The sequence below is a fragment of the Halichoerus grypus genome, chromosome 1 (genome assembly GCF_964656455.1).
Source record: "Halichoerus grypus chromosome 1, mHalGry1.hap1.1, whole genome shotgun sequence".
Lineage (NCBI taxonomy): Eukaryota > Metazoa > Chordata > Mammalia > Carnivora > Phocidae > Halichoerus > Halichoerus grypus.
The window spans coordinates 18,726,558-18,751,453 of record NC_135712.1 but is presented as its reverse complement, the minus strand read 5'-3'; the positions used below and the strand labels follow the sequence as shown (position 1 = coordinate 18,751,453).

The following is a 24,896-nucleotide window of genomic DNA, read 5'->3' as shown; positions in this document are numbered from 1 at the left end:
GTGTTAACTTTGTAAATATGGAGGGTGAAAAAGGAAGCCGGTAGTTAGTTCTTACTTGGAAAGATTTTGTTTACTCTATCTCTCACCAAAGGAAACAGTTATGAGTATCTCTAAATTATTCTCTGTATGAATGGCTTCCTTCGAAAACAAGCCTTCTTAGATACAGGCTTTTTAAAATTTTGCGGCGTTTTTTGTGATAAGTTCTGGGTACCAGTTTAGACTTCGATGGGGAGACACTAACGTCAAGTACCACAGCTTGATTTCCTATTATAGGGGTCCTAGAAGCCAATTTATTATTACTAACTTCCAAATAAAGTTCCAGCATGCAATTTATTATTACCAAGGATCTGAGGAACAACACGGTTCAAGTAAAAGAAATCTCTTTGGGCTTAATATGCTGATACAGATCCTCAGGCCACAAGGAAAAAACAAACAAACAAAGAATAACACATACTTTTAAGGGCCACCCTATATGGGATAATAGTGCATCCCATCTAAACCAGGGGTTTTACAATGAAAATAACGATATCCAGATGTTGGTTTCAGCAAGAAGTTACTGTCTGGGGATACCACCGCCAGAAACCTGCTGGCATCACGAGGCTCTCTATCTTCCTCCTCATTTACTATTTTGTAATTCAGGAGATTTGAACAGTTCAATGGAAGACATCAGGAGGATAAAAAGATCTTCCTTTCCTCCACGGTGTAAGATCCTCAGCGGTGAAAAATCCAACTCTGTAAGTTACTATTACAAAACGAACGGTTCCCTTGCACTTTGCATTCAGCCGTATCCGGTTACCGGGGCAGCTCTGTGCCGGTGGGTCCCAGCGAGCACGGTGATCACTGCCAGATGTGACTTTCCAATGGCAGCAACCCAACCCTGCACCACTTCAAAGGCATCTCACATCTCCTTTTCCAGCCATCACCTGCTTGCCAGTCAGAACAAACCCCACTGGTTTGGCCCCACGGCTGAACTCTGCTTCAGACTATTAAAGCGTTTTGTTTTCCTTCTTGATATACATGGGACCCAAGCTTATTAAATACAGAAACTCAGCATTTTTAATAAGACCGCAGAGCTGGCGGCCAGTTGCCTAAGAGAAAAGGCGAGCTTCTGCTCCTCTCCTATTCATCATTTTCAAATTAGTTGCCTTATTTCAGTGCAAGACACAGTGACGCAGTCACCGCCTCAAACAGTGCTAGAAGCTGCCAACCAGCACGGGGACAGTTACGTCTCAGAGCCACACACTGGCTCATCAAATCCATTCCACTTGACTCACACACTGACAAAGATTTAAGGTTGTAATTTATCATTTCTATGATTCACTTTGTGACTCTCCTCCAAAGCTGTTTGTCCCCACCCCCCTTGAGCATTTAAGACCACTTTCTCAAGATTCAAGGCAGAAAAGCAGCTGAAAGATTATATACTCCAAGAATTTTAACTCCAGAGATCCAAATAAGCTTTAGTCAAATAAAGCCTCTCCCATTCTTTCTCAAAACCAATTTTAAAGACAGAGAAAAGTATACTGACCCATGAATAGACATGCATTTTCACAACAGCCTGAGATCAGGTGTGGCCATGAACGCTTCCCCCCCCCCCCCATGCTGGGCAGCTGCTGGTGCGGGTCTTTGCTCAAGTTTCTGGGAAATGATCAGAAATGGGCAGCACCCAGCATTATTAGCACCTTCCATCTTTCTGGAAGAGGTAAGTCCCATGTTCATGTCATGGATTTAAAATATCTCCTAACTGCGCTCATGTGTAGGGTACAAAGAACGCTCCAAAGAGTGTGGGCTATGTTGATGCATTTACTGTGCCACAAGTTCTTACGGGAAAGGTGGAGGAAGACACTGTGAAATCTTATTCCTGTGCTTTATGCTGGAGCTCCATCAACAGCTTCAAATGAAGCCGAGGGCATGGCCGTCCTCAATTCAGAGTCAGCTCAGCATTCCCATATTTTATATTTTGACATGTTACCTCGGGTTGGGGTTATTGGATTATCATTTCCCCTCCACAAATAGTGCTAACATGATGGGCTTACAGGCTGCATTATTAGCTCCATCTCTATCTCTATACAATGACCAGCTCACCTAAAAATGAGAGCCAAGTTAAGATGGCCCAGTTGTTGATCAAATGGAGATGTAGTTTTCATGTATATTTCTCTACGTTCATAAACCCATTCTCTACCAAAAATAAGTTATCTTTGTGAAACATTCTGCATAGAAATATTGAATAAGAAGCCTTTCTTTCCTTTTTAAGAGGATTAGACTGAACAGACCTCTACTCATGTAGAAGTAGGATCTATAAATCCTCTGTCCCTCCATTAACTTGGGCTCCCCACTCCCACACAAATAAATAAAAGGCAAGAGCTTGAAAAGAAAGAGCTTGCTCAGTTTAGGTCAAAGTGATGTTTCTCAAGTGGATTAAGTTCGCCTTCTGCAGTTTCTGGTCTTTTTGTAGGAGTGTGTCACAACATACATTTTCCTTCCTATTTCCCATCTGTATTAAACTAATCTAAAGCTTTAGATTCTATCTCAGGCTTATAACTAGGGCAGATTAAAAGCTGTTGTTTATGAAATCAACACATGGTATAATATCAGTCAAAATCAAGGATTTATAACTTCCCTCAAATGTATATGAATCATTCAGTGGAAATTATGTATGGGTTTGAAACTTTTTAGGATCTGAAACTTCTTATGATTAAAGCTGAATGAATTAATCACTTTTTAAAGTTATGATTTACATGTGCTCTTTAGGTGGAATGGAAGAAATATATTGAATGAGAAACGTACAGATTATTAATTGTATTTCATTAATGTAGTATTAATGGAATAAGAATCTGCAAAAGGGTTCTGCTGAAGTTTACATCGGGAATACCTATACTATTTGCTTGGCACAAGACAAAAAATACTGCAATCTCCAACTATAGATACCTTAGCACAGATCTATTCCTAACTTTGGAAAAGCCCCCCAAAGAACTGATTAAATCATTCAACAAATAACTATAGACATTAAAGAGCTGCGAACGTTAAATGAGTTACATTTGCAAGGTATTCAGGACAGTAGTTTGCACATAGCAAGACATAGATAACATCTACTACGATTATTCTAGTCATGCATAGATTAAGGTATAAGAAGGCCCTAAACCTAGTTCATACCCTCATGAAACTGAGTCTAGAAGACCCTGAAAGTTTGGAGGTAGGAGGCAGGGGCCATGTTATTAACAATAGTAAGAATCCAACAGTGGTGAATATGCAATGATAAGATAAATTCATTCGCTGTTGATACCTCACTGTAAATAGGCATAAACATTATTGAGATACCTTTTAAGTATTGTCAAAACATTCTTCTCTCTTAATCCAGTAATCCAACTTTTGGAAATACACCTTCAAGCAACTACTATATAATATGGGAAGAAATCTAGGCTCATTAAGGAATTCAAAAGCGTGGCCTCCGTAACATTAAAAAAAAAAAAAAAGAAAAAAAGTCTGATGGGGCGCCTGGGTGGCTCAGTTGGTTAAGCATATAACTCCTGATTTCAGCTCAGGTCATGATCCTCAGGGTCGTGAGATGGAGCCCCATGGACGGCTCCATGTTCCAGGGGGGGAGTCTGCTTAGGATTCTCTCTCTCCCTCTCCCTCTGCCCCTGCCCTATTCATGTTCTCTCTCTCTCTCTCAAAAAAAAAAAAGTCTGACAATGGTCACATGGATGCACAAACTTTGAAGGAATAGATATGAAGATTATAAAAGTATTTTCTAAATATTAGAATATTTACAAATAAAAATTTGATATTTTAGCCACAACTAAATAAAAACATATCCATATGAACAAAAACAAACAGGAACACAAAATTTACAGTGAGGTCAAATTATAGGTGATTTCCCTATCTCAAAACCTTCTGAAAAAGTATGATACATGTAATGGAAAAATATTTTCATTGGAGATAGTCTCCCATGCCTCTAAATATATCGAGTATTTCCAAATCAATTTATCCCAGAAAATATGCTGATATTTATTGTAGTCAAAATGGAGAGCAGTGATACTAATAAGAGGAAAAATATTTGACATAATGACTTGAATTAATGAAGTAAATGGGTACAAACAGGAAGCTTTAATCATCCATTGTATTTGAGTGCATTTTTTTTTTTTTTTAAGATTTTATTTATTTGACAGAGAGAGAGACAGCCAGAGAGAGAACACAAACAGGGGGAGCAGGAGAGGGAGAAGCAGGCTTCCCGTGGAGCAGGGAGCCCAATGCTGAGCTTGATCCCAGGACCCTGGGATCACGACCGGAGCCGAAGGCAGACACCCAACCATCTGAGCCACCCAGGCGCCCCATGTATTTGAATGCATTTTGATGATGGTCTTTTAAGCTATGGATGCAGATGTTTGGAAGGTTTGTTTTCATCTCAAGCATTTCCATCAAGCACAAAAGCTGCACTCAAGACTCCTGGGATGTCTGCTTTTCTTTCTACAGAAATGTGGATTTTACATTCACAGGGGTTTTAAAGCATAATTTCCCAAGCTTTCCAGTCCTGAAGAAACCTCTAAACCAGTTTCTCAACCTTGGCTCTATTGACATTTCTTTGTTGTGGGGCCGTCCTGTGTGGTGGGAGGCTTAGCAGTATCCCTGGTCCCTACCCACCAAATGCCAGGAGCACCCATCCCCCTCGTTGTGGCAACTCTAAATGTGAACAATTCCAAAGGTCCCTTGGGCAGCAAAATCACCCCCAGTTGAGAACCACTGTTCTAAACTGATATTTATTTATTCATTTTTAAAATCGCACAGCGCTTGCCAAGAGCTAATGGACTGAGCTAGTCTTATGACTATCTAGAACTTGTACTTCTGAAATTGTTGCCTGCTGATCTTTATTTTTTAGTAAAGAGCTCCAATTTGACACCAAAGAACAAAAAAATGCTTGCTTGGTTCAAATAGGAAAGCTGCCCTAAGGGTGGACATTTATTCAAAAGCTCAGAGAGAGATGAAATCTTACCTTCATTTGGAATTCCAATCTCGTTTCATTTTATTCTATTTTATTTCATTTTTTGAAGCAATGAAAAGATATTCAAGTAATAACTATACTAATGGTGCTAAGAAACTTATAAATATTCCGGAGGTACCAGCATTTTTTTTTTTTCCCAGTATTTCTAGCTTAAAAATAGTTAAAGACTTCTGATGCAATTTCCCTTTATTATTGTATATCTAGAATGTTATTTCTTGGTGGTTTTGTTTTAAAGCCCCATTAGTTTAACTCTGAGTTACCAACTATGTCTGTCTGTATTTGATGTGAACACCAATTCAATTTAACTCAAATATTTGTTGAGCCCCCAGTTTGCGGAAAAGTAGGCCAAATGTTTTAACGTGTAAAGTCACACAGGTCTCCTAACAAATGTAAACCCCTGGTAAGTAGAGTAGGCTATTAACCCTCAGTATACCAGCAGGGTCCACTAGACATAATCTTACCTTTTGAGTTTTATTTTGAGTCGTTCTAGTAAGGGTCGGTATTTCTGACTTTTACCCTTTTTAGAGAGGTTTTATTTTTAAAAAATCGAATAAAGCTCACTTTATCTTATAATTACTTTTATCAGTCCACTGCAACTTTTCACATACTAAAGATTTTTTGCAACACTTTCCTATTTTTAACATCCCAAGAATTATTTCACCATTATTCATTAACTATTTCCAACTATGCTGAAGAAGACCAAATAATATGAAAATGAAAGGATGAGGAACTGCCTACAAGGATGAGGCAACAGGGAAATCATCGCAGGTTTATTCCCGTGTTCCCAAAGTATTACATCACCTTTCCAGAAGGTATGGAAGAAGTCAGGAGACTTCCATCGAACACAACTGAAAATCACAAATGTTCATTTTCCACATTAGCAAACAGGAGAAAAGTGGCAGGAGGTACTTCATAAATATTGAACAAATCAGACTATGAATGAAACGGATCACAGAAATAAGACCTCAGACCATGAGTCTTCAGATGACGATATCCTAGATGGATTTTCACAGGCCCAAGAACTGAAAAGTGAGCAATGTCAGAATTGTAAGAAAAAAAAGGAAAGCATTCTCATACACATTGTCATTTAACGGGAAGGATGACACTGTTCACTGTTGTTGCTAAGGAGATCTGTGACAGTATTTTCTCCTCTTTTATGCTTGCAATAAATGGTATCATGTTTAGGCCACAAAATTTTCTGGATACAGTTTGGCGGTAGAAAATACCAAAGGCAGGAGCGCCTTCTATAAGAGGTAAAGAACCAGGGTAGAAATGGAAAGAAAACAAACAAAAAACAAACAAACAAAAAGACTGATGATTCTAATGGGTGTTTGTAAGACCAAACTTAGAAATACTTTATAATTATGGACAGAAAGTGGCTCTCTCTGACAAAATTATGAGCTCTCCAAGTTTTAAAAGTATTGATTTTTACAATCATCAAGTGAAAATGCAAGAAAAAAAACCAAGAAGTACAATAGGCTATAACCTAATAGAGATGTATTTTAAATCTGCAGTCGGTATTTATAAGATGAATATATTCCAGGTTCATGCACAGCAGGTGATTGGTTAACAGCTAGTTGCATTCAAAGAATACTGTCCATTTCAGAAATCTCTACCTTCAAAATCAGGAGAAGATGGAATTAAAATCTGCATTTACTACATTTAAATTTTAATTCAAATTAAAATATTGACATTAATTCTTATTAAAATTTTCCAAATGAAGTTCTTTTTCACTATTCCTTTATTCTTCCTTTTGTAAAATAATTTAGACTATAAGAAATTATAATAATATAAAGGGTCCTCAGTACCCAGATAAGTCAGTGGTGCTGGGCTGGCTTTTTTTCTGAGGAGGGGAGGGGCAGAGGGCGAGGAAGAGAGAAAATCGTAGCAGGCTCCGCGCTCAGCAGCACGGGCAGGAGGCTCAGTCTCAGGACCCGAAATCAAGAGTTAGAACGCTTACTTGCCAGAGCCACCCAGGCGCCCCTGGGCTGGCTTTTAGGGTAAAGTGCAGGGCAAGGCAGGCAGGAGTGATTCAGCTGACCGGGCTCACGTAGCACTGTAAGGTCTGGTATGTTCCCAGGTGTGCACACATGTGTGTACACAAACATATGCGCACGTGTGCACACATGCACATACACAGTTGAGGAAATCTTCATCAGCCAAAGAAAACTCTCCCGAGCAACAAAACACAGCTCAGAGAAGGGCATGGTGAGATGCAGGGAAAAGCAATCAGTCATCTGCATCTGAGTTAAGTGGCTTTTTCTTTTTTTTAATTAAAAAGAAAAAAAAAACTCATTATCTAAGAAGACACATTAGGTTACCTCTCATTACAGTCTCACCAACGTTTGCAACCCTGAAAACAAGAAACTATGTCACCTCAGGTTCTGTTTTGTGGGGGGAAAAAAACCGTGAGGACTGACTCCCGAGAGGAAAAGTGCTATTATAAAAGAATGAGAGGGTCTTCCCTTATGTTATTTGCTGTACAAATTCAACAAGCCCTGTGGATGATATGATTCTTCAGGTAGATTCTACAGTTCCAGGTGGGAGCAAACTGGCCCCCCAGAACTGCACTCCCAAGGCCTGACTGCATACATTAGTCTCCTAATGAATTTTCCCATAGAAAAATCCTTACCCGTGATGACTGGAATCTGTACACTATTAAAATAAGCAAGCTACATTACTGATCCCTTAAATAGGTATTTTGAGGTGGTCTGAGAACTTAATCACTGTAACACTGGGGAAATAAATACTGAGGTAATTTACAAAAGGACTTGCGAACAATAACTGATCTATCCACATTCAGTCTCTTGAAAGACTTACCTCTTTTTCAAGAAGGTCATAAAACAGAGCTCATCCCACAAAGCATGTTTTCCTAAATGCCGCATTAGCAACAGGAACACACTCACCTCCTACCCAAAACAAATCTCATTAACTACCAATCAACAAAAGTGTATTAAACTGTGGATCACATCTTGTTTCTGGGAAGATCAGAGTGAGGCTTCATTTTCTCCTCTTCAAGAACTGTCATACGGTGTCCTCCCCCCCCCCCCCCCGAGGATGTGTTAAGTAAGATGGGTTCAATTCCTGTTCTGACTCTGCATTTCAAGTGTCACAAGGAGGGCTAGCTCCCGGAACGAGGAAGTGCCAGTTGGAAGGAGCCCAGTTTGCAGGTAGGTGATACAATAGCTCTTTCTTCGCCGGCCCGCTTCGCCCACTGAGAGTAGGCATACATGCCTGCAGGGCTAGCAGAGAACACTGAACAATGAAGTGCTACAAGGACCAGATATCCTAATTATAGGAAGTTCAAAACAATTCTTTGGCATTTTAAAAACATGGGAGAGTTACAAAAGTAATAAAAAATTTAAGAGTTCAATCTTAGAATATATCACTGGGCTATCTATAAAAACCATTGTCTTAATGGAAAATCAAGGGTGATTAGAAATTTGAAGGATCTGGGGCTACGATGTCCTCAGTGGTCACCAGCCACGTGGGACTTTGGAGCACTTGGAATCAGAACGAGAGAGGCTGTACGTAAAAAACACGTGCTAAATTGAAAAGACCTTGTGTGAAAGAAACAAAAAAATAATGCAAAATATCTCATTAATAACCTTTCCATATTGTTTACAGGTTGAAGTGACAGTATTCTGAATATATGGGATTAAATAAAATGTTATTAAAATTGATTCCCTGGCTTCTTCTTGCTATTTTAAAAGTGGCTATTAGAAAGTATAAACGGGGGGCGCCTGGGTGGCTCTGTCGTTAAGCATCTGCCTTCGGCTCAGGTCAAGATCCCAGAGTCCTGGGATCGAACCCTGCATCGGACTCCCTGCTCCACGGGAAGCCTGCTTCTCCCTTTCCCACTCCCCCTGCTTGTGTTCCCTCTCTCGCTGTCTCTCTGTCAAATAAATCAAATCTTAAAAAAAAAAAAAAGTATAAACGGGGGCATCTGGCTGGCTCAGTCAGTGGGGCATGCGACTCTTGATCTCAGGGTTGTGAGTTCAAGCCCCACATTGGGTCGTAGAGATTATAAATAAATAAACTTAAAAAATAGTATAAACATGCATTATGTGGCTCACATTGTATTTCTATAGGAAACATCTGAGCTAAAACACAAGAGAGGTTCTATACATCTACTTATGGACCATGAAGTCCTTACCAAAAGCTATGAAAAAATTTTTTTAAATAAATAATTGAATTTGGCTAATATTTCTCAAAGACCAGTGTGTAAGACATTTTTGGTACATAAACTGTAGTTTGGCTTCTGTCAGATAAAAAGAGAAATAACTACAATTAATTGGGAGAAAAGTCAACATAAATAAAATAATACAAAGCAAGGGTAGGACAGCGAAGCCAAGTATTTCAAGGGATAATCAGAGAAGACTTGTAAAGGAGGTATCTTTTTGGGTGAATGTTAAAAATACACAGGATTTTACAGGTCATGATAAGAGGTAGCACTTTAGAACTTACAAGCAGCTTTGTGGTAGATTAACACCATCTGATGACAAAGGAAATGCATTTTGAGAAGGGGCACAAAGGTGGGAACAACAGCCCAAAGAAAAGGCCGAGGGTATGGGGTATCAGGAGACAAGGTGAGGCCCGTGCACAGAGCTGAACACAGGCTGGGGCCAAGTAATGAGTTCTGGATGGCCTGCAAGGGAATTTTAACTTCACTGCAGGCTGCAGGACGCATCAACGATTTCCTACCAAGGGTCAATAGGATCAGAAATGCAAAATAGGATTGTGACTAAGGCGTGGAGGAATTATCTGGGAAGACAGTGAAGAGATTTGTGGGTCAGGTAGAATAAACGCCAAGTAATGAGAAGAGAAGTCAAGGTATGATGAGTCCTGTAAGAAAAAAAAGCAGGAGGGTAAGAGGAAGAAGCGAGGCATTGATGCAGGAAGGAGTAATCAGAGGAGTTAAGTGTTGTAGCAGGTAAACGACCCTCTGAACTGCATGGAACAAACAACACTCCTCTGTAGGTAGAGGTGAAGGAGCAAAGAATAAAGGAGACCGAAAATAACAGAATGGAGAGGTGAATGGCATACAAGCATATGAAGAGATGCTCCACATCATATGTCAAAGGGGAAATGCAAATTAAAACAAAGAGATACCACTACACACCTACTAGAATGGCCCAAATCCAGAACACTGATGACACCAAGTGCTGGTGAGGAATGACTGTCACTCACTGCTGGTGGGAATGCAAACTAGTACGGCCACTTTGGAAGGCAGTTTGCCAGTTTTGTACAAAACTGAACATCCTCTGGGGCGCCTGGGTGGCTCAGTTGATTGAGCATCCGATTCTTGACTTTGGCTCAGATCATGATCTCGGGGTCGTGAGATGGAGCCCCGAGCCAGACTCTGTGCTGAGCGTAGATCCTGCTTAAGATACTCTCTCTTGGGACGCCTGGGTGGCTCAGATGGTTGAGCATCTGCCTTTGGCTCAGGTCATGATCTCCAGGTCCTGGGACTGAGTCCCGCATTGGGCTCCCAGCTCAGTGGGGAGTCTGCTTCTCCCTCTCCCTCTGCCTCTCCCCTGGCTTGTGCTCTGTCTCTCTCACTCTCTCAAATGAATAAATAAAAAATCTTTAAAAAAAAAAAAAAGATGCTCTCTCCCTCTCCCTGCCCCAACTCGTGTACTTGCTCTCTCTCTCTCTCAAAAAAAAAATCCTTAAAAACAACAACAATAATAACAACAAAAAAACCCTAAATATACTCTTACTATACAATCCAGCACTTGGGCTCCTTGGTATTTACCCAAAGGAGCAAAAAACATAGGTTCACACAAAAGCCTGCACTTGGATGTTTACAGCAGCTTTATTCACACTGCCCAAACCTGGAAGGAAGCACGCTGTCCTTTAGGACGAGAACTGATAAACAAACTACACATCCAGACAATGGACTATTACTGAGCACTAAAAAGAAACAGGCTATAAGCCATGAAAAGACATGAAGGAAACTTAAATGTGTATTACTAAGTGAAAGAACCTCACCTGAAAAAGCCTACATACTGTAGGATTCCAACTATTTGACATTCTAGGAAAAGTAAAACTATGAATACAATCAATAAAAATCAGTGGTTGCCAGGGCTGGGGGGGGGGGGGAAGGGATGAACAGGTGGAGCATAAAGGATTTTTAGTGAAAATACCCTGTATGATACCATAATCATAGATACACGTCATTATGCATTTGTCCTAACCCATAGAATGTACAAGACCAAGAGTGAGCTGAGCCCTAACTGTAAAGTAGGGATTTGGGATGATAATGTGTCAGCCTTAACAAATGTTCCGCTCTGGTAGGAGCCGCTGATATTGGGGGAGGCTACGCATGTGGGAGCAGGGAGGGGATGATGGGAGCTCTCTGTACCTTCTGCTCAATTTTGCTGTAAACCTAAAACTACTTTTTTAAAAAAAAGTACTGAATAAATTTTTTTTTAAAAATCCAAGAAAGGGAGTGAAGGTAATCAAGTGGTATTCAGATAGAACATAATTATAACAGGCAAAATGGGAAACAAAGAAATGGAAGAAGGTACAGAGGGATGTTGAAGTAGAGAAAATTTGTTAATTTACTCAACAAACACGTACGAGCACCTACTAACTCCCAGGTACCATGATGTAGCAATTTATGACAAAGGACTGTGAAGGGGTTATCTGTGGAGCATGAAGGAGACTGATGCTTTTAGAAACCAAGGAGAATGAAGGTGGCTTGGATCAGCTGCTATGTGGAAAGTGATAGGTCAACAAATCGTGATAATTCGGCAAATCTACTAACATGAAGATCCCAGCTGATGTTACAGCATGAATAAGAATGTAATTAACTGATAGGGTTATGTACATGATACATCAACCTTACAAAACTCAGAAGCAATTAAAAGGAGAAATTACTTTTTCCCAAATACAAAAGATTGACAAAAATATGGTGAGAAAATGTGAAGGGTATCAACAAGTCTAGGATATTCAAATGAATATGTAAAAATGGTTATCCACTGGGTCTATCCAGGTTAGAAAGGACCCTCCCTCCCAGTCAAAAAAAAAAAAAAAAAGAGAGAGAGAAGAGAAGAAAAGAAAAAGAGGATGGTGGGGGGGGCACCTGAGTGGCTCAGAGGGTTGAGCATCTGACCTGTTTTCTGCTCAGGTCATGATCTCAGGGTTGTGGGATCGAGCTCCATGCACGGGGGCGGGGGGCGGGGGAAGTCTGCTTGAAGATTCTCTCCCTCTCCCTCTGCCCCTCCTCCCACTTGTGTATGCAACTGCTCTCTCTCAAATAAATAAATAAATCTTCTCTTAAAAACGTAGGTTTTATAAGACATTAAAAAATGTGTTAACTGGGAAAGAAAGAAGGCCTGGCAAAAGCCCAACACTCTCAGGATACAGTAAAAATACCCATTCTTAATTTTAACGGTCCCTGCTATATGAATGGCCACAAACGGTGGGTCACCAACCTTGAGACAGGGTCATAAGTACACAGCTAAGTCTAATTTTAACAGCAGTCATGGAGCTCTCTTGGTTTACTCACCATGATCTGAGTTGTTTATTAAGTACAGAGTCAACGCAATGATGGGAAATGAGCAGGTATCTAACAGACTATGACCAAAGAAAATGGTTGGCCAACTTTAAATTCCCTTTTTAATACTGGTTGCACTGCCATAATGTAGTAAGAGCCCTGATGACAAGAATTTTTTCAAGAACTTATTCTGAAACTTTTAAATCTAGATATGACGGAGGAAAAAATATGCAAAAACTATCATAAACGCCATAAGAACTAGGCAATTCTCCAACATTTAGACAAAGCAGCAATTAAACCCAAACCAATGGACATTTCTACACCTGGCTCATGGAATACAGGTGAGGGACCAGCCACGGCCCAGAACACGATCAATCAATCCCATGGAAAAAAGCTCAGATGCCTTCCCACTGGCAAAACCTGCTCTCCACCGAACTTTCAACTTTTATGGAGAGAAATACTGTGAAGCATACAGTTCACTTTCCCCTTATTTCTTCTCTTGTTCTTCGTAATTCACTTATTTGTTTAGCTTTATGTCCTGCTACACTGAATACAATTTTTCTAAATCTAGCAAAGAGGGAACACAAAAGAGCTTAACTAACAAAAAAGTTATGGTAAAACTGGACAATAGCCACCAGAGAGAAGCCTGACATTATTAACTGATAAGAAACAGCAAATTAGGGGGGGGTGCCTGGGTGGCTCAATCGGTTAAACGTGTGACTCTTGGTTTCAGCTCAGGTCATGATCTCAGGGAGTCTACTTGAGATTCTCTCTCTCTCTCCCTCCGCCCCTCCCGCCCCAACTCCCTCTCTCTCAAATAAATAAATAAATCTTTTAAAAAAAAGAATATATATTTGTAAAATATACAATATATATTTGTAAAATGTAGTTGTTTTGTAAAATTATTTTTGAAAATTCTATAAAATACATTATAAAAAAATAACTGACTCTGTAAGTCAGAAAACTTTATAGTAATAACCATAAGTCTTAACAATGCATACTTAATGTTCTTTTGGAAAATCTGTGACACCAGGAAACATTTGAAGGGATCCTGGAGGAAAAGCAGAAGTGAGATCATCATCATCACCACTGGGGGATGACAGAGCATGAAACTGAAGATGGAACCAGATGGTTTTTCTAACCCCCAAATTCTAGTTTTTTAATTTTATGGCTTGAATATAGATGTTTGCTTTTAATAAAAAAAAATAATCTACAAGTTATAGGATTAAGATCCCAAAGAAAAAGAGGTGAAAATATAATTCTGAACTATCATGAAACCAGAGATGGTTAACGAATTTTAAGCAAACACTTATGAATGCCTCTTGACTTCATTCACAAAGGCAGAGATGATTAAAGGCCAAAAAACCCACAAAGACAAACAAAAAAGCCAAAACCAACCTTTCTTAACAAAAATTTCAGATTTCACTGACTGATGAAATAATCCCAAAATCTTGTTTAAGAGAAATTTCTAAATTATAGACCAAAACAGAAGTCCAGTCACTCACTCAGATTTCAATTCTCTACAGAACTACATCTTACACTATCAGTGGAATTTTGATCCCAACTTTGGAGATGAAAATAAAATATTTAAAATTAACTCAGTGATGGTTGATCAATTAGATTAAAATTACACAGCTGGCCGTAACCATAACAGGAGTTCATGGTTAGATTTTTTTTTCCCTCATAAAAGCAAACTCTTGACAGGAGTGGGCAGAGATCCTTTTAGTAAGAAATGGAAAGACACCTCTGTAGAAGGAACAAAACTATATACTAGATGTCCTGGCATCTACGAGATGTTCTGGCATCTACGAGAATTTGTACTTGTTGGGAACAAGGAGGGCGTCACTTACAAACTCGCCAACTGCACGAAAGGGAAAACACAAAGGCCGCCTTACCTCCCATCCGCGTAGTCCGCATCTGCTCCACCCCACCAGACATCCGAGTCGTCCTCCTCTGCGTCCGCTGAGTCAATGCTGTCGCTTTCCTCAGCCAGCGGGCAGCATACAAATTCTACCCCTCGGAACTTGTCAATTCCACAAGGCAGCAACATGCCATAGTCGTGCAAATTGGTACTCTTCTCACTACAGGTCTACAGAAGGTAAGGAGAACACAGTGAGGGCGGGTAGGGTAAGAAAATCCCAAGTATAATCTTCAACACAGAGACCCAATATATCAAGAACCAGTTTCACAATGGAAAGGGCCATTTGCTGTTCTGAGTGGATTTACAAGTTTCTTTAGCACAGACTACTTTGGTACCCTTATTTTTTAACTATAGAGACATGTTGTTATACTACAGAAATTAGTAAAAACAACCGGAATGGAAACTCTTTAGGAAAGAGGATATGGAAGAAGCCTGCAGTGTGAATGGATATCAGAGAACCAATGCTCTGTGGTATCATTAGTGCATCCGGTAGACATGATGGATCCATGTACATCCCCAGCTCACTTCCACCTCCACTATACATGGAAGTTTCTCTCATGTGGACATATCTTATTCTAGAAATTCAGACTCTCTTGGCTCACTTCCAGAATTAACAATCCTGGGAAGAAAAGAAATTATCCTCTGCTATGAATCAAAACTTAAGAGTCTAAATTAGAGATTTCTCCACCAACATCTTTTTGCTTTCCTGGGATTTGCTAAATTTGCACAAATCGAGATTAACATAAAGCTTTGAAGGCATCCACTGGTGATGGAGGAAATATTAATAATTCAACACATATGGATAAACAATGAAAATATTACAGAGTGTAGTTTGACCTCATAGGAATTAAAGTCATTTTTGTTTCTTAGTGACAAAAAAAATTTTTTTTTAAACTCAAGAACAAATGAAAATGAAGTTATCAGATGGGTAACCGAACTTCAAATTACCTGGTTTGCTTTCTTAAGATCCAAAAAGCTCTTAAACCTCCAAAACACATTTTTCTATAAAGAAAATTTTGTTTTACAGTAAATTGGAACATACTATTTTATAGAAGGCAAAATTAATGCTAATTCTCAAGGGGTGTTTTTTGCCTAACAACTTCAAAGCTATCGGGGCTGGACCAGGGTTTCTCACCCTCAGTACTACTGATCTTTTGGGTCAGATAACTCTTGTAAGAAAGACAGAGGCGAGGCTGTCCTGTTCACTGAGGAACGTTTAGTAGAACCTCTGACCTCTGGCCCTCAAATGCCAGTAACACCACCCCCTCCAACTGTGACAACCAAAACTGTCTCCAGACGCTGGCTCACACACCTGAGGAGGGATGAGGGAACAAAACTGACCCCATCTGAGAACCACTGAGCTAGGCAAAGGAGCCTCATTCTAGGAGACCGATCTTCCACAAAAATAATATACACTTAGTAGAAAAATTTCACAATATATCAAAGGGACAAAGCGGTTTTGAAGATGACAGTAAGTTACATTTTATGCTAATTGTTTTATGTTATTTATCCACTTTTGACAAAAGCAGGGGTCAACAAAGGTTAGGACGGGTGCCACAAAGATTCAACCACTATGGGAAAACGAAGGTGGCGGCATGGCGCGGTGAACACAGAATTGGATGGTGTATCCATTTAGATGGACTGCGGAACGCTGCGGTAGAACTGAACGTAGCTTGTCCAATACCAACAGTTTCTAACTTCCTGTTCTACCACTGCATTCCCCAACAGATGACAGGAGAAAAGGTCAAATTACAAAAACTTGGTACACGACAAAAGAAAACAAGAGGTAAATAAAAAATAATTTGGGGAACAAAGGTACATTTTAAGGTTTATGGCAAGTATAAGATTATAGTGTCTAGTTTATAAAGCACATTAGGCACAGACACATAATAAATCTAACTAAATCTGTTTCTGATTCTTAAAAATTACTCATGGGAAGTTTCTTTTTTAAGTAAGAAATATAACTTATTCCTCAACACAGCTACGGCCTGAAAATATCTTCTAAGATGGCGTGACCCATGTCCCAAGGAAATCTTCACTTTAGAAGGGGGAAGAACGCGTGAGCTGGTACCTCTTTGGCGACGGTGTGCCAGTGAAGGTGGGTTTCACACACATCCATCCTCTCCTGATGTAGGAATTTGCACTTGTCGGGAACAAGGAGGGCGTCACTTACAAACTCGCCAACTGCAAGAAAGGGAAAACGCTTCACGTCATTCCATCTGTGTCACAGGGCTCTTGTCCCTGGGTCCTTATCAAGGAAAGATGGGCTAAAAGACTTCAGAAGGTATACAGCTTTTTGAATGACCAAGTAATCAATCCAAGAAAGGCTGGTACCATTCGAATGTTGGGTCCTATGTCCTGAGCTCGGTTCCTTGCCACATCAACCTTGATGGTTAAATACTTCGCCCATGTGTTAAGTGAAATCTATTTGATTACTATGAAGCTCTGACTGCAAAGTTAATCATACAGAGAGCTGCCATTCAATTGCAACAAGGGGAAAGAATGCAGACTGACACGAGGCAATCATTTGAGCGGAAACAATATAAGTAACTGGCCATCCCTCCTTCTTGGACATTTCATCTGTTTGTAAGCTAACAGAAAATGTAGCATTTTTCTACTTGCTAAACAAACAAAATCTATATATGTACAAACGGTTACATATGTGACACACACACAGTTTAATTCAATTAAATTATGAACACTGCTCCTTAGATTTTTGTTGTATTTTTTTTTTTTAATTTATTTGATAGAGATGCAGTGAGAGAGGGAACACAAGCAGGGGGAGTGGGAGAGGGAGAAGCAGGCTTCCTGCCGAGCAGGGAGCCTGATGCGGGGCTCGATCCCAGGACGCTGGGATCATGACCTGAGCCGAAGGCAGACGCTTAACGACTGAGCCACCCAGGCGCCCCAGATTTTTGTTGTATTTTTAAAGAAAATGTATATCATGCAAATTCATTCTAGCATAACTGGTACTGCAGACAGAAAGATATTACATGAAGTCCTACAAGAACGCTTACATTCTTATGAGGATAAAAGTTTGGATAATTACAGAATGTAAGCTATGAGCTTAATTTTTATTTGTTTTGTTCACTACAGTCACCCTAGCTTTTAGCATAGATTCTGCACATAGGACGCAACAGATGTCCTGATGAATGAAGACATTCAATGCTGTTATAGAGGGGCGCCTGGGTGGCTCAGTCGGTTAAGTGTCTGTCTTCTGCTCAGGTCACGGTCCCAGGGTCCTGGGATCAAGCCCCACGTCGGGCTCCCTGCTCCGCGGGAAGTCTGCTTCTCCCTCTCCCTCTGCCCCTCCGCCCACTTGAGCTCTTTCACTCACTCACTCTCTCTCAAATAAGTAAAATCTTAAAAAATAAAATAAATGCTGTAATAGTGATGAAGACGGTGGTGAGGCTACAAAGTGAACATATCCACTTAGGTACACCGGGAAAGAACTCAAAGTAGAAACAACATCACAGATGAATCTACAGGGATAAGGAGGGGTATGCCGTGTAGAAAATGAATGGAAGCTCCACGATGTAAGGACAGCATCTATCTTAGCATTCCACTCTTGATCCCTGGCCCAGTTCTGGCAAACATGACCATCCTGGATAGACGGATGGATGAATGGCAAAGGCAGTTCAAAATGAGGGCACATCCTGTGTAAAAGAAAGGAAAAAGAAAGGGCGAGGCATATTTGTAGAGGAGGCGAAAGTCCAACGTGGCTGGAACACCAGGTAAGTGCAGAAGTAAATGAGACTGGAGGAAATGCTGGACTCCTAACTGTAGGATCCAAAGTTCTAGATACCACTTTGGAGGCAACGTAAGCCAAAGGATACTTGAAACAGGAATGACAGGCTCAAGTTTGTTTTTCAAATAAACTCTAATCAAGTTTGCGTAGGGAGACCGCTGAGTAGGGCGCTGCCATCCTTCAGGCAAGACAGGCAAGAACAGATTTAAACCGACGACCCCAAATAAGGAGGGAATACAAGCTCTCCACACTCCAGCAAGGAACGATTTTTTTTTCTTTCACAGCAGGTTAACACCACATTTTCTGAAAAGGAGCATAAAGAGTGATGAAGACCTCGAGAGGGGGAAGGAAAAAACCCTTTTCTATTCCCGTTACAGAAAAGGGTTCTTTTAAACTTTGTGTCCATAAGGGCGTTTAAACTTGAGTCTGTTTCTAGCTCAAACACGCAAGATGTCTCATGATATTTAAGGACTTATTTTAATAAATAGTATTTAGATAAAAACCTAAGCGAATCATAGGGGATGAAGAGCCCTTCATCTTGTCATTCCTTAAATCTTTAAGACAAGGTGTGATGCCCACAGCATGGTACTGTGAGTCACAGAGAATGCAGGGATTATGAGATGTGAGGCCCTCAGAAGGCTGCGGGTGCTGCTTGTGGGAAAGGAACCCACGAGTCCTAGAAGCCTACGCCATGGCAGTGGCAGCTCACGGGCAACACTGCACTCAGCTCCACAACAGCTGTGCGACCGACCTCTTCTAGTATCAATCTCACTTCCCAGCGGAGAAATGCCTGCCAAGAAACGTGTCTACGGCCACCTGCCCTCAGCAGATAATAACCTCGCCCCAGAGATGAACATTAAGATACACAGTTTAGGGAAAGAAAGAATAATGCAAGTGACATCACATTTTTTCCCCTTTTACTTTGACACAGAATACTAGCAAACAAACCACAACCACCAAACTAAATCCCACATGAGATGGAGAATGGAAAATAAAAGTAATCTTATCCAAAGCCTATACACCTTCCCCAGGTGGACTCTTCATGGTTTCTCAGGACAGGCAATCAACTGCAGCTGGTTGCTGGAGTGGTGGGGGTGCAAGGGACGGGGTGTCTGGGTGATGGACATTGGGGAGGGTATGTGCTATGGTGAGCTCTGTGAGTTGTGTAAGACTCATGAATCACAGACCTGTACCCCTGAAACAAACAAATTGTTAAAAAAAAAAAAGATAGCAGGAAGGGAAAAATGAAGGAGGGGAATCGGTGGGGGAGACGAACCATGAGAGACTGTGGACTCTGAAAAACAAACTGAGGGTTCTAGAGGGGAGGGGGGTGGATGGATGGGTTAGCCTGGTGATGGGTATTAAGGAGGGCACGTTCTGCATGGAGCACTGGGTGTTATGCACAATGAATCATGGAACACTACATCAAAAACTAATGATGTAATGTATGGTGATTAACATAATAAAATAAAATAAAAAACAAAACAGAAACAAAAACAAACAAACGAACAAAAAGAATACTTGATACCTCAGTGTCCTGATTTTCCAGGCCACACAAGAGGCCGGAAGTGATCAAAAGCTTGAAGACGGCTGCTTCATTTATGGGCTCTGGTCAGTCAAATCATAATGCCGTATTTACAAATGTCTGACACACTAAGTGATTTTGTCTTAAGTTTACAATTATTGGAAAGATTAAATGGCTGGCCCAAGGCTATTAAATCAGTTCATGAGACAATCAGGAGCAGGTATCAGAGACTCTCAACCTTGACCTCGCAGCATAAACTGGCTAACAGCTGACAAACAACAGTGACGGGTACTGGGGAGGGCACGTTCTGCACCGAGCACTGGGTGTTATACGCAAACAATGAATCCTGGAACACTGCATCAGAAACTAATGATGTAATGTATGGTGATTAACATAACATAATAAAATAAAAAAAAAATCTATGATACAACAGGTGACATATGGGAACTCTCTGTACTCTCTCCACTCAGTGTTGCTGTGAATCTAAAATTGCTCTAGAAAATAGTTTTTTAATTAAAAACAAAAAACCTAACAGTATGTACTTGGAGTTTCCCTATAAAAGTATGTATGCTTTTATTTTTAAAATAAACCTTCTGGTTTCTTTGGTCTGATCCTTCAGGTAAAACACACACACACACACACACACACACTCACACACGCACAATTTTTAACAGAATTCAGGTGAAAGAGATCAAAATGAATTAGGTACCATAATGAGAAATCCTGTTCCTGTTTATGCTGACCTCTGGGACATTTGGCACCATTTAATCCTAGTGGATAAATTCATCAATATATACTGTGCAAGTTTATTGATAAGCATACCACCCAGTCTCTTATTTAAAAAAAAAAATCACAATTTGTATCACACACACACACACTCCAATTGAAAGGGGATTTTCAAAGCTAATGAACAAGATCTGGGTTTGGCCAAAAAGTCTTGGCAAGATGAATAATGCTGTCCAGTTCAATTGGGACTCTGCAGGCCTTAATCCACTGGCTCTTTGGTGGTCTTTGAGAGGATTATGTAGCTCAAATTACCTCATTTTGCAGACAGGAGGCAAAGAACCCAGGTCAAGTGGCTTGCCCATAGAGCCAACTGGCAGTGGACACGGTCTAAAAATTTGGGTCTCTGGGTTCTCCATCCAAGAGTGGTAACTCAACTCACTGTCATTTAAACTCTGGTGGAAATTAGTTATTTGCCAAATTCCCTTTGGCTTTTACCAAAGGAGATTCACTGTTAGACTACAAAATGCTTAAACGTTATCATGTATAATGCAGTCTATTTGACAATAAAACTAGGTTTAAATTACCTAGCAAGCCATATAAAATAGCTGGGAATGCACTGTATGGCATAGAACAGGACACGCTTAGAGACCTGATGGGGTGCTTTCTCTCACATGACAAGTCTGGTCCGGAGGCCGAGGCTGGTGCAGGTTTTCAATACCACCCTCACGGTCCAGGCTATTCCAATCTTTCTGTACTGCCGTCCTTAGCATGGTGGCTTTTGTTTTCATGTTCCGTGGTCAAAAATGGTCACAGTTGCATGCAGGAAACAGGAGGAACAGGCCAAAGCATGATGGTTTTCTTTCTGGGTTTTTTTTTTTTTTTGCCCTCACACAACTTTGCTGTTTCCCACGCATGGACTCCCTCCCTGTTTTCTACATCTCTATGCCATGACTATGTCATCTGGCCGCAGTCAGCTGCAAGGGAATCCGTGAGAGTATTTTCAGCTGAGCACATTGTCACTGTGAACAAAAAAAAAAATCTGGGCGTCTTTTACAAAGGAAGAAGTGGAAATAAATATTAAGTAGGCAAGTAGCAGAGTCTCCAATATCATGGAATTAAAATACAGGAATGTAGTTTTCAATTTCTTTACACTGCCTTTTCAAAAGACAGGTAATTCCAGGAAGAAGACAGAAGTGAATATGAAGTGCTACAACTAAAACCACCAAATCTCTGAATTCATGGCCCAGGGAGAAATTCGGGGGGGGGGGGGGTGTGCAGGTTGTCAGAGCAAAGAGCAAAATCGTGCACAGCTGAGACTGCTCAAATGTTCAGAGTCAGAGTGGGATTGCACAGATTGATTACAAGATTCCAGAGCCATACATAAGAACTTCAAGGTACAGAGATCTTAGAATTTAAAAAAACAATGTTTCTATGAACTCGCGAAGACTAAAGTGGTGTTGGCGAGAATCATGGGGAACAAATGGTGGGAATGTCTGAGGTCTAGGGACTTCTGCCCAAGGGGTGTCCTTCCTTCTTGATCCCTCAAGAGGTAAAGAGGATTCAGGAAAAGGGGATGAGAAGGGGGGTCGGGGTTAAGAACGTTCCGGCAACGTTATCACTGAGTAACGGCAAAGCGCGTTTCCTTCCTTGTGCTATACTCCACCAGGAGGGATGAGACATGGCCCAGATCTGGCTCTTGAGGTAAGATGTGGACAGTTACAGCAATTCTGGACTCTGTGCCTAGCACTCACTTAGCTGCTTCGGGGACATCATCTCACACCTGACTCGGAACCATGCACTGAGGTGGTTGCAATGATCTCACTGCCTAAGGGCAGAAGGTGAGCCTGATGAGTTATAGAATCAGCCCAGGTCACATACGGAGTAAATGGTGGAGCTGGGAAAAAGATGAGTTAACAGCCAGATAGCACTCAACTCGGTGCCTACAACAAAGGTGCTCAAGTATTTAGTTTTATTATTATTATTATTTCCCCCCAGTATCCATTCATCAACCACTACTGTTTCTCATATTAATACCAATTACGGTCAGTAAGAATAGAAACAATTACTCTTCATTGTTCACTGATCACCTATTATGCTCCTTCTGAAGGCAGTGAGGTTTTAGTCTCAGGACATTATCACCGTCCAGTTAAGAGTTCTACAGTCCTACGTTTGAGCATTGCTTATGATGTAATGGATAATGGTCATGGCCAATCCTGGTCAACACAGTGGGGTGGAGTCCCTATGAGCACAGAATCCGTGTGACCAATCTTTTCACCTTCTGTGCTGGGCTCTGCTCCTGGCTATAAGGGGCGGGGTTTCCTGGGATCCCCCCTGGCAATCAGTACTTCATCCACTAACTCTTCGTTGCATATTTTCTATTTTTAATTAATGCTGAGACACAGTAGTGAACAAAACAGATGGAACTAAATGAAATTCTAGAGGGAAAAGATAAAAAAAAATAAAACAAATGGTAATAAACACCATGTAGATAAAGCAGAGAAAGGGACAGGGATGGGGAGGGGAAGGGGGAGTGTCATGCAGAGGAAGTGAAATTTTAAATAGAGTAGTCAGGGAAAGCCTCACTGAAAATATGGCATTTGAGGAAAGGCCTAAGGAAGTGAGGGAACAAATCATCAAGATATCAGTGGGAAGAACATTCCTGGCAGAGGAAGGAACAGTACAAAGGTCCTGAGGCAGGAGTGTGCCTCATGAGTTCACAGAATAGCCAGGAGACCAGTGTTGTCAGAGAGGAATGACGGGGAGGAGGTCAATGGGTGAGTGAGAGCGGACTGTATGGAGCATTAAGCATTGTCCACACTCTGGCCGAAACCCTGAGTAACACAGGAGGACTCTGGAGTGGTTTTCTAAGTGAGTTATTCTTGTTCTACAGGTCAAGATTGGAAGTAAAAAGGCCTGGTAGGGAGCTGCTGCAGTAAACCAGGTGGGAGATGACAGAGTCTTGAACCAGGATGGTAGCAACAGAAATGGTGAGCAAAGTAAGATTCTAGATGTAGTCTAAAGGTAGAATCTAAAGGATCAAGTAAGGGCATAAGAGAAAGAGAGTCAGGATCTAACTTGTTTCTATTCCAGTAGCTAGAGGATACTTTATACAGAAGATGATGGAAAACAGGTTGGACAAGACCCTTCCATTTGTCCCTCATGGACGTGCAGACAGGTGAACACCCTCAGTTTATGTGCTTGTTACCCTACACTCCTACATACATGCATATCAAAACGAGAACCGTAGGTAAATGTTTAGTCAGGCAATTTTTTTTATTTTACCATTTGAGGGTCTTACTCCATGGACACTTTTTCTTGAATTTGTTCTTTACGTACCATTATTTTCTAACTTTCACATGTTATCAAACAGAAATTTTTCTGGGAGGCATTTGTGCTCAAGACATGGGAAGAATACTTACAGGGTAGCCAAAATATTTCTCAACAAACCTCCCCATGGGGTAAAACGGTGGTAAGTTTTGCTTCAGAGTGGGGAGTCACTGGGTTCTCCAAGAGGACAAAAGGATGAATTACATACTGCTTTAAGAACTGACGGTTGGCTACCACCACCAATTCATTATAACTCTTACCAGATAGCAGCGGGAACACACAGCCTTCTTCACCTCAGAACTATCTGCCAGAGGGCAGACACTAAAAGGATCATGCTAAGGTAAAGTCAGAAAAAAAAAAAAAAAAAAGTGAAAACCAGAAGTTTCACTTAAATTGTCTCTCTGATATATTCAAGTGAAGGGAGCACAGCCTTATATACATATGTAAATGCTGGGGTGGGTCCAAGACAGAAAGAGTGTTTGACCAAGGCTCTGAATAACACTGGTCTCAAATAATGAAAACAGTTGCTCGCTCTGTCAGCTGAGAGGGCCCAGGGGCTAAGGCAGTCTGGTCGCAATGAGCACACCAAGCTTCCGAGATCAGACGACATCAGGCGTGTTTCGGGGTGGTATGGTGCTAGACTCACATCTTGGTTTCTAATACCATTCTCCAATAAGAGGGAACCAGGGCTCCTTGGAGAAATGGCTGATTCTAGGATTGGTGCAGGACAGACACAAGATGAGTCTGGAGCATCTTGTTCAGAAAGAAAAAAAAAAAAAAGAGGCTATGTCCAATAAGCACAGGAGCCAACTAAAAAAGCTCCCAATGGCTGACACAGAAATAATATGAGCTATAAAATATACAAAGTAGTACTGGATTATAACTCAATGTATTCGTAAGTCGAAATGACTGAATAAATAAATAAAACGGGTGGAAAGAGACTAATCTGTGAAGAATTCCAAATAATCTACATAGATACTCTGCCCTCAAAGAGGTGAAGCATAAATCTCCACTCCTTAATTGTAGGCTCTGCGGGTGACTTCCTTCCTGAGTATAGCGCACAATGTGGGAACAGGGAGTAACTTTACATTGGAGAAACCTGACAAACACTACTCCAGCCATCATGGTTGATATCAACAGTGACATTCC

The 24,896-nt window shown here is 40.8% G+C and overlaps 1 protein-coding gene across 6 annotated transcripts in view; it reads right to left on the bottom strand.

The window, feature by feature from the left end:
* The window catches only part of APP (amyloid beta precursor protein), a 256,472-nt gene that overhangs the window by 134,880 nt on the left and 96,696 nt on the right, over window positions 1-24,896 (bottom strand). For all 6 annotated transcript variants that reach the window (XM_036072762.2, XM_036072763.2, XM_036072764.2 and 3 more), the window contains exons 4-5: window positions 16,493-16,605; window positions 14,396-14,589 (exon numbers count right to left, since the gene is read on the bottom strand). In XM_036072762.2, the coding sequence (XP_035928655.1) occupies window positions 14,396-14,589; window positions 16,493-16,605 (307 nt within the window). The remainder of the gene's footprint in view (window positions 1-14,395; window positions 14,590-16,492; window positions 16,606-24,896) is intronic.